A 16031-nucleotide genomic window follows, 5' to 3' on the forward strand; every position below is an offset into this window, starting at 1 on the left:
CTGCCCAGCACGGGCAGGATGGTGCCAGGGTCAGTCCCTCCTTGGCACAGTCAGGAGACAACACACCCTTTTTACCCTTATTTACCCCAAGAAGTTGGTGCCCAGCCCTGCTGCCACCCTGGGGCAGAGGGATCTGCCTCCAGCAGCTGCCTCTGGATGGAGAGAGGATGGTGATGGTGGGGAAAGGGGCTTGGAGCAGCCCCTGAGGGCCTGATCCTGGTCAGAGGGAATTTGGGGACCCATGGGGTGTTCTCCAGCCCTGACCCTGGGCAGGGGGTTAAGGTTCTCCCCTCGTCCAGCCAGAGATGCCTCAAGAAAGAGACACTGGGGTTCCTTCTGTTTTTCATTAGAAAACCCTTTATATTCATTTCATGTCGGTTGAAATCACAAGAAATTAGGTAGGAGGGGAAAAAAAAATCAAACCAAAACAAAAATTAAAAACGGGAGGGGCGGGGGACAAATACAGACACCAGCACAGCCCCCCCGCGGGTGCTGCCCCCGCAGGGACGGGACACGGGACAAGACCAAGGACATCGGCTACGGTGGGACAGAGTGAAGTGACTCAGGCAGGAGATGAGGCAGAGGCTGCTCTCCCTTCACAGCCTCTCCTCCTCCTCCTCCTCCTCCTCCTCCTCCAGGTGGGAGCTGCTTCCTCAGCTCTCCTCCTCCTCCTCATCCGCAGCCTCCGACTCCCCGCGAGCTCGCTCCGGCCCGGCCTTGGGATAGTCCTGGACACTGCTGGGGGAGAGCAGGGGCAGGGAGAGCTCAGCCCCCTGCCCCTCTGCCTCCCTCGGCCCCTCTCCCACATCCCAGCTCCTTCCCAAGCTGGGAGAACCCTGTCACAGGATGTCCCCAAATGATCCCTGCACCCTCAGCCCTGCTCCCACACTCACTTGTTGTGGGGCTCCTCTGTGGATGCCTCCAGCTCCCCAGCTCCAGGCCCTTGGCTCTTGTCCTTCTCCTCTGTGCCCTCTGACTTTTGGGACAGGGATTCACCATTCACAGGACCTGACAGGTCTGAAGGGAAGAGAGAGAGGCTCAGGCTCTTGGACCCCCTCATCCATCCTGACCCTTGTGGATTGAAGATCCATGACCACAGACATGCAGCCAAGCCTGAGGGGACCCCAGTACTGGCCTGACCCCCACAGCTGCAAGAAGGGCCCCAAAACCTCCATCCCCCAGCCCAGAGACACGATCAGGGTGGATTTTCCCTGTCAGTTCCTCTGGGAAGGCTCTTGCAGCATCACCAGGATGGCCCCAGGCAGAGACCTGGCTCCAAGGGTGGAAGATCCCAGTCACCACTCCCTGTGCAAGAGCCTGAGCCAGTGTCCAAGGACATCTCCACATTCCTTTATGCCTGGACCAGAGCTCAGGCTGGCAGGGAGGAGCTGTCCTGAGCCAAAAACCAGCATGAGGCCCCCAGGGCCTGGGCGTGGGGCTCGAGGTTTGCCCTCTGCTCTCACTGCATTCCCCATCCAGCCCTTTCCCACTCCTGGCACTGCAGCAAAGCAGGGCCTGAAGGTGCTGATCCCTCCACCACGAGGCCAACAGCCACGTCCCCATGTCCTGTGTCCCCAGCAGGACAGGGCATGCCCCAAGGAGGGGACTGTGACCTGCCCAGACAGGGCAGGGAGCAGTCCCGGGATGTTCAGGGATGCTCAGGAACGTTACCAGCATTTGTCTCCTCTTCCCCCTTCTCATTCCGTGTCTCTGCTCCCGACAGCTTCTCCTGGCCCTTCTCTGCCTCCCCCTTGTCCTTCTCAGGCCCAGCTTTGTTGGCTTTCTGGATGGATTCCATCTTTGGTCCCAGCACACGCGACTTCAACCGGGTGTAGACTTCGGCCGCTTTCTCCATCACGTCCTTGTTGGCTTTGTAGCGCCGGATCTGCCCCGGGGAGCAGGAGGAGGGACCCCCTTAGGGCTGGGGCCAGGCAGGCTCCCCGCTGGCCCCAGGGAGGGCTCAGCCCTCTGCTCTACCTTCTTGAGGGTAGCCACCACATCCGTGTGCTTCTGGAGGATGTGGGAAGTGACCTGGAGCGTGCCCAGCTCCTCGAGTGCGTTCAGACACCGCTTGATGTCCTGCAGGGATGGCAGCGGGATCAGGAGCTGCCCTGGGGGCACCTGGGGCCTCCCAGCACCCCCAAAGGAGGAGGAGGAGCATTCCTGGATATCACAGCAGGCCAAGGATGAGCAGGGATGTCCCAGGCCAGGCACTCACCGGGTTATCCACCTTCAGGGCAAACTTGATCTCACTGTGAAGTTTCTGGAGTTTCTCTTCCACTGTGGGCTCTGGAGCAGGGAGACAGACACAGCCCGAGATGTCAGGGCACCAGCAGAGCCCACGGCCCTGCCCAGAGCCCAGGGTCTGCTCTGGGGCCAAACCCCTCCCAGGCAGGGGTTTGTGTTCTCCTGCACTTCCAAAGCCGAGCACAGCCCCAGGAATGTCTCTGGAGAGGATGGGTTGGGATGTGCCAAGATAGGGAGGGGATGCCAGGGAAGTGATCCTGGGATCACAGCAGTGCTGGGAAAAACCCTGGCACAACCTCACTGATCCCTCCCTGTCCCAGGGATGGGGGAACCAACCCTGGAGCCCTCCCCTCTGTGATGGGAAGCAGTGGGTCTCTCACCCTTTTTCTTCTCTGTCCTCCTTTCGGGGATCGGGTCAGATTTCTTCCGGCCTCGTTCCACTTTCAGAGGTCTGTGTGAAGGGAAGGAAAAGGGGAAGATGGCTGTGGTGATCCCTCTGCTCAGCACTGGGCTAACAAGGGGGATGGCACTGGCTGGAGCATCTGAGACCCCTCCACCCTGGTCATAGCTCCCCTGTGCCCCAGATTCCCAGGAATGCAGACAGGAAAAGCCCCAGGAGAAAGAAAACACCACAGAATGTCATCCTGGTAACCCCCAACAGCTCCTCCAGCCCCTTCAGCTCAGGAGGAGGGCAGGAACAGGCCCAGCCCCTCCACAGGGGCTGCAGCCCCAGGAGCCCTCCCCGGGGTGCCAGGGCTGGAGCTGTGCAGGAACAGCCCCATTCCCAGGAGGAAAGGGGAGGGAGGGAGATGTGGAGCTGCTGACTTGTTCCGTGGCTTCTCCTCTGCTCGGCCCCTCTTCTCCTTCTGATTTGGTTTCCTTGACAACTCCGAGGGTTGTTTCTTCGCTGGCTTCTTTACCTTGGAGGAGAGAACAATGCAGGGAGAGCAGCAGAGCCCTCCCTGCTGCGGCACACACAGAACCACAGCCACACCACAATGGCACCCATGGCCACCCCACAGTCACCCCCCTGCCATGGCACAGCATCACCTCATGGTGCACGGTCACCCTACATGCTCTCAAAGGCTCCAGGGGGACAGTGGAGCAAACCCCATGACTGTGGTGCAAGAGCATCTTGGAGATCACGGAACGGTTTGGGTTGGAAGGGAACATAAAGCTCACCCCGTCCCACCCCTGTCATGGGCAGGGACACCTTCCACTGTCCCAGAGCCCTGTCCAACCTGATCTTGGACACTGCCAGGGATGGAGCAGCCACAGCTGCTCTGGGCACCATGCCAGACATGAAGCCCACAGCTGGCTGAGGCATCCTGGGCCAGGGGAAGAGCTCCCACTCCAAGGCATGGATACAACCCTTCCCAACACCACGTGGGCAGCTGCAGGCTAACCCCAAACCACAAGGGCAGGTCCCTGCCACTCCTGCAGGTCCCTGATGGCCTGACAGGGAGATGACAGGCTGTCCATCCCCCCCCAGGCCCCATGGCTCTGCACTCACCTCCTTCTCCTGCTCCAGCTCAGAGTCCGAGGAGGACGGAGCCTTGGCCCGGCCTCTCCGGCCCTTTTTGGCCGTTTCATCCTCGGCGCTGCTGTCCGAGTCCGAGTGCACCTCCTCGCCCTTCTCTGCCTTCTCCTTCCTTTTCTCCTTCTCCTCCTTCTCCTGCTCCCGGAGCCGACGGATCTCCTCCTCCTGCTCCCTCTTCCTCTTCTCCTCCAGCTCCCGCCGCCGCTCCTCGTCCCTCCTCTTCCACTCGCTGATGCGATCCACGTCGCTGTCGCTGTCACTGCCAGGACAGGGCAGGCTCGGACCCCTGCGCGACCCCCAGCCCAGCCCAAGGGTGACAGTGTCCCAGCTGAGCTCACCTGTCACTGCTGGAGCTGCTGGGGACACGCTCTGGCTTCGGTTTCCTGCCCCGGGGCTTGGGAGGGGGTTTCTCAGCTGCAAGACAACAGGGACATGTTCAGCAGGAGCCCTGCAGGTCCCTCTGTTAAAACAGCCCCGAGCTCCAGAGGCAGAGGGGCTCTAGAATCTAGAATGTGCCCAGAATTTGGGATGGAAGCCCCGAGCCTTGGGAATGCCTGAGCTGCCACAGGAGCAGCCCCGGGGTACCTGGCTTGCGGCCCCGTGGTGCCTTTTTCACCGACACATCTGAGTCCGAGTCCGAGTCCGACTTGGTCATGTCCACGGTGGCATTGCCCATCTCCAGATCCGAGTCCGCTTTGGAGTCGGAGTCAGAGCCAGACTCCACTTTCTGCAGGCAGAGAGCAGGGCTGGGATGGAGGGTGGCTGTGGGGTGGCACTGCCCCAGTCCCAGCAATACCCACAAACCCAGCACCCAGAGCCCCACCACCTCACCAAGAGATCAGCGAGGTCCCTCCAGGTACTCCAGCCCAGGGCACAGCCCTGTCACCCCCAGTTCCCCCTCCCCACAGTGCAGACCCTGGCTCTTCACCAGCCTCCCTCAGATTTGGGGTCCTTTACCTTCTTCTTCCTCCCTGCTGCCGGCATCCTGCGTGGAGCCCGGGCCACTGGCTTCTTTTCAGGAGTGAAATCCTGGAGGAAAACAGAAATATGAGAAAATGTGGAACAGTGTCACCATGGAATCAAGCCAGTCAGATTCCCTTCAGCCTCTGCCCCACTCCCACAGGGATGTTCTCCCCACCACCCTGCCAGTGTAACCCAAAATCCTCTCACCTGGTCACTGTTTTTTTCCGACTCAGAAGACGTTTCTGAGTTCTCCTCTTCTGTGACAGAGGGGCTGCCCTGATCCAAGTCACTGGAGGATTTCCGAGGCCGTTTTGTCACAGGCATCTGACAAAGGAGAGGTGACAAGATGAGAGAAGCCCATTCCTTCTCCATCCACCCTGGAAAGCAAATGCTTCCTGGGAAGGGCTTTCTCCAACTCTTCCCAACGGGTCCCACAAGAGCTGCACTCAGATCTGCAGCTCTGGATCCTCCTCCAGGCTGCCAACCCAGCCAGGACAGGCCATCCCACCACCCCACAGGCATCACGAGACAGCTGTGAGACCCCCAAAACCACGCTGAGCCCCATTTCCCCCTGGAGAATCCAGAGGGAGTTGGTTTCTCCACCACCTTCTGCTGAGGTGGGTTCAAGGAAAGCTCTGTGACGGAGCCACGGTGTCCCCTGACTGGGCCATCCTCCTGTGCCCAGCCCACACTCACTTTCATGGCCAAGGATTTCCTCTTGAGCCCGCTGTGGTCGCTGCCTCGCTCCGAGTCCTCGTCGCTGTCCACCTTCTCCGTGGGGCCGGTGGCCATGGCAGAGTCGTCCTCGTCGTCCCCGGCGTCGCTGCCCGCCATGGGGTCGTTCTCGGGGACATCGCTGTCGGAGGAGCTCGCGGGCTAAAGGCAGCAGGAGGACAGCGGGGTTAGGGGGGCCTGTGGGGCATTTGGGGGGGCAGGAGAGGACAGAGGGGGCACCGAGGGTGGAGCGAAGGAGGGCAGAGCTGGGTGTGCAGAGCAGTGCAGGGCAGCCCCCCCTCCCAGCACGGATCCCTCCGGAGCAGCTCCGGACAACAGCACCGGCCCTGCCTGCGGAACGCTGCCCCCGTTCCCACAGCCCCACACGCCACTCCGAGAGCACCAGTGACACATTCCTGGGATGCTGCTGCCTCGCTGCCCTCTGCCCCACATCCTCACGCCCTGCCAAAATCCCTGGAGCAGCCTGGAGCTGGGAGCAGAGCCCAGCCCTCCTCTGCCCTGACGGCGCCAGACAAGCCGGGGTGGCTGGGTTCAGCCTCTCCTTCTGCCTCCACTTGGATCAGGCCTCTTCCTGTCCTCTTCAAACACTTTCCCCATGGGAAAGGTCCACACAAGGAGTCCACATGGCCACCGTGCTCTTCCCAGGTGGGATCTCCTGTGTCCTGCTCCCTGAAGGTCTCCTTGTTTCTCCAGCCCATCGGGAAGTTCCTCGCACAGGACATCACACCCCAACTTCATCTTCTGGGCTGCTCCTCTGTGTGTGGCAGCACTGACATTCCTAGAGCCAGTTCTTCCAGCTGCTGAAAAGCCTCTCCTCACCCTTGGCTGTTCCTGGCACCTCACTTCATTCAGGTCTCAAAGCCAAGGAAACTTCAGTGTCTTCTCCTGCTCCTTTTGCCCACAGGACGTGGCGGGTGTTGGTGAACCCTCAGCCTTGCTGGATCCCTCACGGGTCCCTGATGGAAATTCCCAGCAGACTCCTGGCCATGGCAGGTGGTGCCTCCCTCACCACCACCAATCTCCAGGTCTTCAAGCACCTCCACAGCCTCACCTTACCCTACATCCAGTTTTGGGTGGACCATTTCCCAACCCCTGCGCCTCAAACCACATCCTCACTCCTGCCCAGCCATGGCACGGCCTGGGGGGTTCATTCCCTGCGCCTGCTGACCTCCAGGGACCACCTCGACCTTGCTGCCAACCCTACAAACCTTGCTCTGCCTCTTCAGCCCCGCTGCTTACAAAGCTGATGCCTCCTGTGATGATCTTTACAGAATAAGCTGGATCCCAATTATGGTCATCAGAAGCCCCCACAAGAACTTTACAAAGAGCTGCTCCCTGGCCTGGCCCGCTCCAAATCCTGCTGGAGGGCTCAGGAACCTTGGAAATGGATGGAGGAGGGGACTTTCCAACAGTCCACCAGCAGATCCAGGAGCCAGGGATGAGCAAGCCTCAAGCTCTTGCTCTGACAACAAAATCTCCATGATTTTGGGCAAGCAGCACAAAGCACGACCCCGCTTCCACCGTGACAACGGGGCAGAAGCGCCTTCCTCCAGAGCAAGTGGGAACTTCCAGTGCTCCTGGAAGCCTGAGGGAAACCCCTCCGTGGAGGAAGATGAGGAGAGCAGACTCCCTGAGGAAGGGAGAGGGCAGGAAAGCAGAGGGGAGCTAATTCCACCCCAAGGAAGCCAAGCTGGAAGCTGGAAGCAATCGGCACAGCAGCGAGGAGAAGCAGAGACAGGAGGAGTGACTCGGGGGGATGGAGGGGCCGCAGCCCCATCCCCTGCCCAGCCCACACTCACCGCAGGGGCACTGTAACTGGCGTGGGGGTTGTTCTGGATTTCCCACAAGCCCTCGTTGAAGCCTTTTCTCTTGTTTGGTTTCCCATATTTGTCTTTATATTTTTCGTAAGGGAACAGATCTTTAGGGCCCAAGAAGGCGCTGGAGAGAGACAAAGCAGAGGTGAGGCCGGAGCGGAGGCAGAGCCCGGCGGGGGGAGCGAGGCAGCGCTTACGTCTCGTGGGTGCCGAAGAAGAAGATGGGGTACTTGTTCGGGGGGGGTTTCACGGCGCCGTCCGCGATGTCATCGATCTGAAAGGAAACCCAAAGCACGAGGAGGTCAGAGACAGCGGTGACGCGTCCTCAGCCCCGGCAAGCGGCGTGGGGTCCGGCACCCGCTTGGAGCCAAGCGCGGCGGGAAAGCACCCGGACGGGGCCCTGGCTACGGATCCGAGTCCCTGCGGGATCTCTACCAGAGAAACGGGAAGGATCCGGCACCGAGGTCTTGTGGGCAACGTGGGCCTTGTGCTACTCCCCCGGGATCCGTGGCCGGGACCCGGCAGCGCGGGCGGGGGCGATGGACGAGCGGCCGCAGGGTCCGTCCTGGCTGGAGCCCGGCCGCAGGAAAGGCCCCGCTGCCGGCCGGACACCCCGTCTTCTGTGCTCCGGGCGTCTGGGCCGTGGGCAGGGAGAGCCTCGGGGTGCGCAGGGGGTGCTGGGGAGGTCTTCGGGGCGGGGGGACCCTTCCCCAAAAAGCAAGCGAGCTAAAGCAGAGGGGCTGTCCTGGCGGGAGCGGCAGTCCCGGGTCTCACGGCGAGGTGCAGCCAAGCGGTGTCAGCTCCCCGAGCCCGCACGGTTCCACCTGCCCGTCTCTTCCCATCCGAGGGCAGTGCGTGAACCTGCCACGCCCTCGGCTGCTCCCGGGGACCCCGCAGAGCCCCCAAGCGCCCCCCAGCTGAGCACGTCCCAAAGCAGCTCCCGCTCTCCAGGAGCACCGCGGCACGACGCTGTCACCCGGCCAGTGGCACCAGCCGTCCCCCTCCCCAAACGCTCCAGCATCCCAGATAAGCCCCCCAAAGCACAGCAGCACCCGCTGATCCCGCACCGTGAGCGCTCACAGCAGCCCCCCGCCCATGTCACAGCCACAGTGTCCCCTCGCTGTCCCCAACAAGGGACAGAAGCCCAGGCCCCACAGTGCAGTACTGAGCTCCCACCCTGACATGAGCTCCCATACGGGATCTCTGAGCCAGTGCCGGACCCTCATCCCAGTACAGCTGCTCATAAGGGGTCCCCCATTCCGGTAGAGGACACCCCATTCCAGTACTGGGCCCCCATCCCAGTAGTGGTGCTGGAATGGGAGCTCCCATCCCAGAATGGGACACCCCGCACTGCTACTGGGCCCCATCCCAGGACAGGACATTCCAATCCGGTACAGGTGCTGGGCTGGGACCCCACATCCCAGGCTGTGCGCTGCGACAGGGCCCTCATGCCAGCACCGGCTCACATTCCATCACAGATACCGACATGGGTCCCCCGTCCCGAACCGGACACCCATCCGTACCGGGTCCACACCCGGTACAGACTCTCCTATCCCGGTACAGGTACCGTTACAGCATGTCCACCCCGCTACCAGCTCCCCGTGCCGGTGCAGGGCGTCCCGTCCCGGTACGGGTCCCGTTATGACATCTCCATCCCGGTAGGTGTTCCCACGCCGGTACCGTGACCCCATCCCGGTACAGGTACCGTTATGGCATCTGTATCCCGGCAGGGGCCTCCGCGCCGGGGACAAGGGTCGGTACGCGTCCCCATCCCGTCTCGAGTCCCCCCTCCCGATCCCGTCCCCATTCCGGTCCGGGACCCCCGCCCCCCTCCCGCTCCGTCCCCCCGCGGCGCGGCCCCGCGGTCTCACCCGGGCCGGCCAGTGCGGGTAGCCCTTCATCTTGGCGAAGACGAGGTCCCCGGGTTTGAAGCTGTGTGGCATGGCGGCACCGGGGGGCGCGGCGGGCGCGGGGGGCACCGGGCGCGGGCAGGCCCAGCCCAGGCCGCGGCAGCACCGGGCAGGCGGCGGGGGCGGCCCGCACCGCACGGCACGCAGGATGTCCCACCCCCGGTCGCGACCGCGCCGCCCATTGGCTCCGCCGCACGTCGCTCAGTCTATCCGACCAATAGGAGAGAGGCGGTGGCGCGGCGGGATAACGGGATTGGGCCGCGCCGCCGGAGGCGCCGAAGCGGGGGGCGCTCGGGGGCGGGGCCTGAGGGGCGATGGGGGGACGGGGATGGGGACAAGGCCTGAAGGGCTGGGGACTGAGGGGGACAGGGATGGGGACAAGGACTGGGAATTGGGACCTGAGGGGGATCAGGGATGGGGACAAGGATTGGGAATTGGGAGCTGAGGGGGCACGGGGCTGTGGGGGGGGTTGGGACTATGGGGGGTGTCAGGGCTGGGGGCACAAGGGTGTGGGGACAGGGTCAGGACTTTGGTGGGACAAACGCCAGTCCTGCCACATCCACTGCCACCAGCTCAGCCCCCCAGCCTGGGGATGTGGCTCCCGACCCTGGGGCCATCCTGGGGCTCCAAACTCCTTCTGGGCTGGGGAGGCTGGTGGATGGCCATGTCTCTGGCCCAGGACAGGGCCACCGGGAGAGTCACTAGGGCCACACGGGGGGAATCTGACCTGCCGGGTTCCAAACTTGGGCTGAGCCTGGCTAAGCTGGAGCAAACGCTGTGCAGCTGGCCAGGGAGCTGTGTGTGGGTTTAACCCGCTTTTAACCCAAACTGGCTTCTGTGCAAGGTCACGGAAAGGAAAACAGTCCCTGCCCACACCGGGCTGCTCCCAGCGCCTGGCAGGAGCAAAACCCAAACCACAACCCTGATTCTGGGGAGAAACTCCTCATTCCCGGGGGTTTGGGGGGAAGGTGTGTGAGGAGGGGAAATCCTGCTGCAGGGAATTCGTGAAGGTGATGTTGGGGTGTTGGGAGTGCTCCCTGTCACACTGTGAGTGAGGCCTCGCTCCTGCTGGGCTGTGCCATGTCCCTGCTGTGCCACATCCCTGCTGTGCCACATCCCTGCTGTGCCACGTCCTGGCCTTGCCATATCCCATCCATGCTGCATCCTGACCGTGCCATACCCAGGCTGTGCCATATTCTGGCCTTGCAGTGTCCCAGGCATGCCATGTCCCAGGCATGCCATGTCCCAGGCTGTGCCATGTCCCAGGCTGTGCCATGTCCCAGCTGTGCCGTGTCCCAGGCTGTGCCATGTCCCAGCTGTGCCGTGTCCCAGGCTGTGCCATGTCCCAGCTGTGCCGTGTCCCAGCTGTGCCATATCCCAGCTGTGCCGTGTCCCAGCTGTGCCGTGTCCCAGCTGTGCCATGTCCCAGGCTGTGCCACATCCTGCCCGTGCTGTATGCCAGCTCTGCCACATCCCAGCCGCGTCAGGGCTCAGCACATTCCCCTCAGCCTGTCCTGTGCCATGGCGGTGTCACTGGAGGGCAGATCCGTGTCTCAGTCCGTGACTCCCACTGGCGATGCCTTCATCCAGGTGTTCCTGGCTCTCGGTGCCACCGGAGGGGCAGCGCCAGGTGCCGACAGCCCCGTTCGGGGTGGGGTCCGCCCGATGCCAGAGTCGCAGCCCCTTCCTCGGCTGCGAGTGTCCCGTGTCCCACGAGGAGCGGGAGCTGTGCCGTGGAAATAACCCCGTGAAACCGCAGCACACGCGGGGATGTTCACCGTGTGCATCCTCAGCTTTGGAGCCCTGGGCCGACCTGCTAGGGACGGGAGACACGAGGCCCCTTGTCCGTGAGCTTTAGACGCCCCAGCCCCGGCTCCGGAGCTGCCAGGGCTCCGTTCAGCCTGCTTTGCTGGCACCGGGGCTGCTCCCGGGGCACCGGGAGCCGAGGCTGTTCCGTGGGGCTGCGGGTGCAGGTTTGGGGGGGTCTGGGGCGCTCTGGGTTCCGTGGGTGCCGCCGGGAGTCCATGGATGCAACCGGGGCTCTGTGGAGGTCCCTGGGTCCCGCTCAGGGGTGCCGCAGCCCCCGGTGATCCCGGTGCCGGTAACCCTCGCCCCCCGCCGCCCGAGCGGGGCCGGTCCCGCCCCGTTCCGGTGACGGCGCAGGCGGGCCGGAAGCGCGGGGGGGGGGGTGTGGCGGCCCCGCTCCCGTCCCGGTGATCCCGTCCCGGTGCTCCCGTCCCGGTGCTCCCGGCCCAGCCTGGTCCCAGCCCGGCACCGCCATGCGCAAGTTCTTCCAGGAGATCAAGGCCGACCTGAAGTTCAAGACGGCGGGGCCCGGGCAGAAGCTCTCGGAGCCGTCCCGGTACGGGCTGGGGGGACCCTCCGGTAACGTCACCACCGGTAACGCCACCCCCGGGCACCCTCCGCGGCCGGTACCCCCCGCCCTGGGTCCGGTACCTGCCCGGGGCACGAGGGGCACGCGGGGCCGGGAGCGGCGGCAGCGCCGGGCCCGAGCGCCCCTTCCCGCGGGTCGCGTCCCCGCGGTGTCACCGGCGGGTGGGCGCGCACGGGCGGTCCCCGAGCCGTGTCCTCCGTGCCAGGGCCCCCAGGGAGAAGCCGAAAGCCGAGGTGGCCCCGAAGCCCCGCCAGGCCCCGACGGATGAGGCGCAGAGGGCGGCGGCCGCGGCGCTGGCCCGGCTGGAGCTGAAGCCCAAGGGAAAAGCTCCGTCCGCCTCGCAGGAGGCCATCCGGAACCAGGGTAGGAGCTGCCGGGGGAACCGCGGCCCCGGTACCGGCTGGAAAAGCGCCCGGGGACGGCTCTCGAGGGTGTTTTGGGGCAGCTGTCCTGGAAATGGGGTCATGTGCAGCCCTGGGCTGGGACGCCACACCTGGGCAGGTGTTTGCTTCCCAGGGCAGCGCTGAGCTGTCCGAAAGCCTCTGGAATGTGCTGAGCCTCCACTCCAACTGGGGTTTGTGTGTTGTAGTGAGGAAAGAGCTGATGGCCGAGGCAGCTGCCGGCGAGAAGGGGCTCTCCATGGAGGAAAAGGTGAGGGAGATGCTGCCATTCCCTGCTCTGCACCCCTTGGGGCTGCTCTCCCTGTCCTGAGTGTGTTTATAAACAGAGCCACTCCAAAACCTCCCTGTGCTCAGTTTGGTGCCTGATTTTATCTCCTTCAGGAGCAGGAGGAGGAAGGGGCAGCTGCTCCCTCTGTCTCAGGGGTTTATTTCATCTGCCCCTTGACTGGTACCGTTGTAAGGAAAGACCAGAAGGAAAAGCAGCTCCGAGAAGCCATCCAGGCAGTGAGTGCTTCCCTTCAAACTCCTTCCCTTCCCTCTTCAAACTCCTTTGTACCAGCACTGACCTCACCAACCCTCCGCCTCCTTCGTGTAAAATCTCCCCCAGGACAATTTCACTTTACCTTTTAAACCATCTCCAGCCCAGCAAATGGGGAACAATTGAGCTGAGCTGGGGTCAGCTCCTCCCTGAGCAGCTTCTCTCCCTCTCCCCCAGTATTTCTCCGTGGACCCAGTGGCTGCTTCCATCATGGAGATCCACACCTTCAACAAGGACCGGGAGAAGGTCCGGGTGTGCGTGGAGACCATGGCCAAGTGAGTGTCACTGAGGGCACGGGCAGCTCATCCCTTCCCTGCTGGGTTTTCTTGCTCTGCTTCTAGCAAAGTCTTTTTTTTGGAAGAAAACGGAACTCTTGAACCACCCAATTTGTCAGTTGACCTGATGTCAGCATCCTGGAGGAGTTGAGTTGGTCCCACTAATCCAAGAGGTTTGGGAGCTGCTGGTTGTTTAGTTTGGCCCCAAAACATTGATGTATTTTATTTTCCTGGGTTCCTCAGCCTTTTTCTCTGTGAGATCTCGGTTTTCTATCTGACCTTGGAGTGTCCTGCTTTGACCCAGGCAGTGCATTCCTCTTCCTGCAGGTACCTGGATAACATCTATCTCCATCCAGAGGAGGAGAAATACCGGAAAATAAAACTGCAGAACAAAGTGTTTCAGGTGAGCACAGACTACACAGCTGTTCAGCCTTGGAAAGCCCTTGGAGCAAACTCCATCTAAATTCTGTCCTTTTCTTCCAGGAAAGGATAAGCTGCTTGGAAGGGACACACAAATTTTTCCAGGCTGTTGGGTTTGAGACAAAAACACTGCCTGTTCCAGGACAAGGCAAGAACTCGTGGTGTTAATGTGGAGTCAGGGCTTTGGGGGGTGCTGCGGGCAGCTCTGGTTGCTGACAGCTCCACAGAGGTCATTCCTCCAAGGCTGGAACAAAAACACCCTCTGAGCCTGCACATTCCTCATCCCAGTGTGACATTTCCCCAGAGATCCTTGTCCCCGTGTCACTGCCCTAAAGACCGAGAGCCTCACGCCCCATCCCTGCGTTTGCAGAGACCACGGAAGAGTTCTTGGTGCTGAAGGAGGAGGTGCTGAGCAGGCTGGAAGATCTGAAGGACCACAAGGAGCAGCTGCTGAGCTCGGAGCCCGTGCGGGCGCAGCTGCACCGGCAGCTGGCCGTGTTCCAGCCGTCGCCCGCGGCCGCGCGCTTCGAGCTGCCCCCCGACTTCTTCAGCCTCACGGCAGAGGAGCTGCGCAGGGAGCAGCGGCTCCGGTGAGGGGCTGCAGCAGCAGCAGCAGCAGCAGCAGCAGGGCCAGGGCACAGCAGCCAGCAGCTGGTGGCTCTCCTCGGGGCCTACAAGGGTCTGTCCCCTCGCGCAGGACGGAGGCGGTGGAGAAGGCGTCGATGCTGAGGACCAGAGCCATGCGCGAGAAGGACGAGCAGAGGGAGGCCAGGAAGTACAACTACACCCTGCTGCGGGTGCGCTTCCCCGATGGATACATCCTCCAGGGTAAGGGCGGCTCCTCACCCTTCCCCCGGGCACTTCTGAGGGTTCTTAGAGTCTAAGGAGGAGGTGCTGAGTTCAGCTGGAGGAGTAAACCACCCCAAAACCACAGCGGGGTAATGTTTCCCTGTGAACTCTTCCCATCTCCAAACCCTTCCCCCTGCTCAGGGTTGGGATTTTAAGTCAGGGTTGGACAGAGAGGGAGGAATCTCCAGGCCAATCGTTAATTAAAGTCTGCTCTTCCCAGGCCAAGCTGGACTCATTAGATCAGTGTGTGACAGCAGCAGCGTGAGGCTGCCTCTGTGATGTCAGACTGTACAACAGCATAAATCCTCTTCAAATTTTCCAGTAGAACTCTGGAAATCATTTCAGGCTTCCCCAGCTCTTTGTTACAGGCTGGCAGGGGCTCCCAACAATTGACTATTTTTCTTTGGGGATTTCTGCTTTTATAGTTTTCAGTTAAATCAGGCTGGCTGTGTGGCAGGGAAGTCGTTGATCAAGTCAGCATCAGTAGGTGAAGCCCCACGGAACCGACCACAAAAGGTTAGATTTTGGTAAATGCCAGACTCTCTCACCTTGTTTTCTCATGGCAGGGACTTTTTATGCCCGAGAATCAGTATCTGTGCTCTACAACTTTGTGAGAGAAGCACTCAGAGATGACTGGCTGCCCTTTGAGCTCCTGGGACCTGGAGGTCTCAAACTGACTGATGAGAACTTGGCCTTCAATGAATGTGGGTTGGTGAGTGAAAAAAATTATTGTTGGTACCTTCCAGAGCATCTTGAGGCTGTCAGTCTGCTGTTGCTCAGAGCTGGGGGAGAAGTTTGTGTTCTTTCAGAGCCCCAAGCTGTGCTCTGTCCCCCCATTTTAAGCACAAAGCAGTAACTGCCTGGGGGCTTCGAGGTGTGGAGGCAAGTGCAGGGTCCTCCTGGAGCACAGAGCTGTCAGGGGCTGGGAAAGAGGGAAGGCAGCGTTGCTGAGGGAGGGTATGAGCAGAAAGCCCAAAGCAGCATCCCCTAAAGGAGCTGCTTGCAGAATCCAGCCTTGTCCTTCTCAGTTGGAGCATCCCAGGTCTGTGAATGCTCACGGGGAACAGAGCAGCCGTGGGAGTGCAGCAAGCTGGCCCAGTGGGAGGTGTCCCTGCCCCAGGCTGGGGTGGGACTGGATGGGTGTCAGGATTCCTGGCACCTTTCCCTGGCTGTGCTCAGAGCTGCCTGTCGTGCCCAGGTGCCCTCGGCCCTGCTGAGCCTGGCCTGGGATGCTGCAGTCATGGCAGACGTGGCGGCGGCGGCGGCGGCGGAGGAGCAGCGCAGCCCCCTCAGGCCCGAGCTGCTGGCCAGGGCACAGCCCCTGTCCTGAAATAAAGGGCAGTGCCTCCAGTGCTGCTGGCTTTGGACTCGTCCCTCCTTTTGCCGAGACTGCTGGAGCTGCGTGAGCTCAGAGGTGGCTTTGGTTGGGCTCTGGGCGGGGGCCGGGCCCTGCTGTCCCCTCCCGGCTCCAGACTCACAGGTGGCCTCGCCAGTGGCTCCTCCTGGGGCTTCCAACACCAAACTGGAGCAGGGACTGCCCGAGGTGATCCCAAAGGCAGTGGTGGAGCAGGGATTAGGGGTTGGTGAGGCTGGATTACCAGCCTGAGCCTGGGGAGGGGGCTGGGTTTAGAGCTCAGCTTCCCGTTCTGCTTCTGTGTGCACTGTAACTCCTACTGGAGAGAAGCTATTTGGATAAAGTTACACTTAGTCTGATTAAATGGAATTATTTAAAGACTCAGTTCTGATCCCAGTTGCTTGAGCTGTATTGTTGTAGGTTTGAGATGCCAAACCAGTCTGTGCTGGGGCTGGCACTGGTGTTACTGGGGCAGCATCACCCCCTTGTGCCCTTCAGAGAGTGACAGCAGGGAACAGCTACTGCTGGTGCCCAGGGGGAGATAACAAACCTGAAACTGCAGACAATCTTTTAAAGAAGTAATTGATAAC

The 16031-nt window shown here is 61.7% G+C and overlaps 2 protein-coding genes across 3 annotated transcripts; one reads left to right on the top strand and one right to left on the bottom strand.

Moving 5' to 3' along the window:
* Positions 1–334: 334 nt before the first annotated feature.
* HDGFL2 (HDGF like 2) lies at positions 335–9334 on the bottom strand. Of its 2 annotated transcripts, none has more exons than XM_050985997.1 (16): positions 9171–9334; positions 7497–7573; positions 7285–7423; positions 5447–5626; positions 4958–5074; positions 4745–4816; positions 4373–4514; positions 4126–4201; positions 3761–4046; positions 3073–3167; positions 2628–2698; positions 2219–2289; positions 1978–2079; positions 1672–1885; positions 894–1017; positions 335–735 (listed from the first exon to the last, which is right to left on the bottom strand). In XM_050985997.1, the coding sequence occupies exons 1-16, from the start codon at positions 9240–9242 to the stop codon at positions 654–656; spliced, it is 1920 nt and encodes a 639-aa protein (XP_050841954.1). In that variant the 5' UTR covers positions 9243–9334; the 3' UTR covers positions 335–653. The 2 variants fall into 2 exon arrangements, with proteins under 2 accessions (XP_050841954.1, XP_050841953.1); XM_050985996.1 differs by having other exon boundaries at positions 335–738.
* A 2051-nt stretch (positions 9335–11385) lies between these two features.
* Positions 11386–15825, top strand: UBXN6 (UBX domain protein 6). The gene is made up of 11 exons (XM_050986009.1): positions 11386–11571; positions 11810–11967; positions 12194–12255; positions 12387–12509; positions 12721–12818; positions 13146–13221; positions 13302–13386; positions 13609–13828; positions 13936–14066; positions 14654–14799; positions 15286–15825. The coding sequence occupies exons 1-11, from the start codon at positions 11489–11491 to the stop codon at positions 15415–15417; spliced, it is 1314 nt and encodes a 437-aa protein (XP_050841966.1). The 5' UTR covers positions 11386–11488; the 3' UTR covers positions 15418–15825.
* Positions 15826–16031: the final 206 nt, after the last annotated feature.

The sequence above is a fragment of the Serinus canaria genome, chromosome 28 (genome assembly GCF_022539315.1).
Source record: "Serinus canaria isolate serCan28SL12 chromosome 28, serCan2020, whole genome shotgun sequence".
Taxonomy (NCBI): domain Eukaryota; kingdom Metazoa; phylum Chordata; class Aves; order Passeriformes; family Fringillidae; genus Serinus; species Serinus canaria.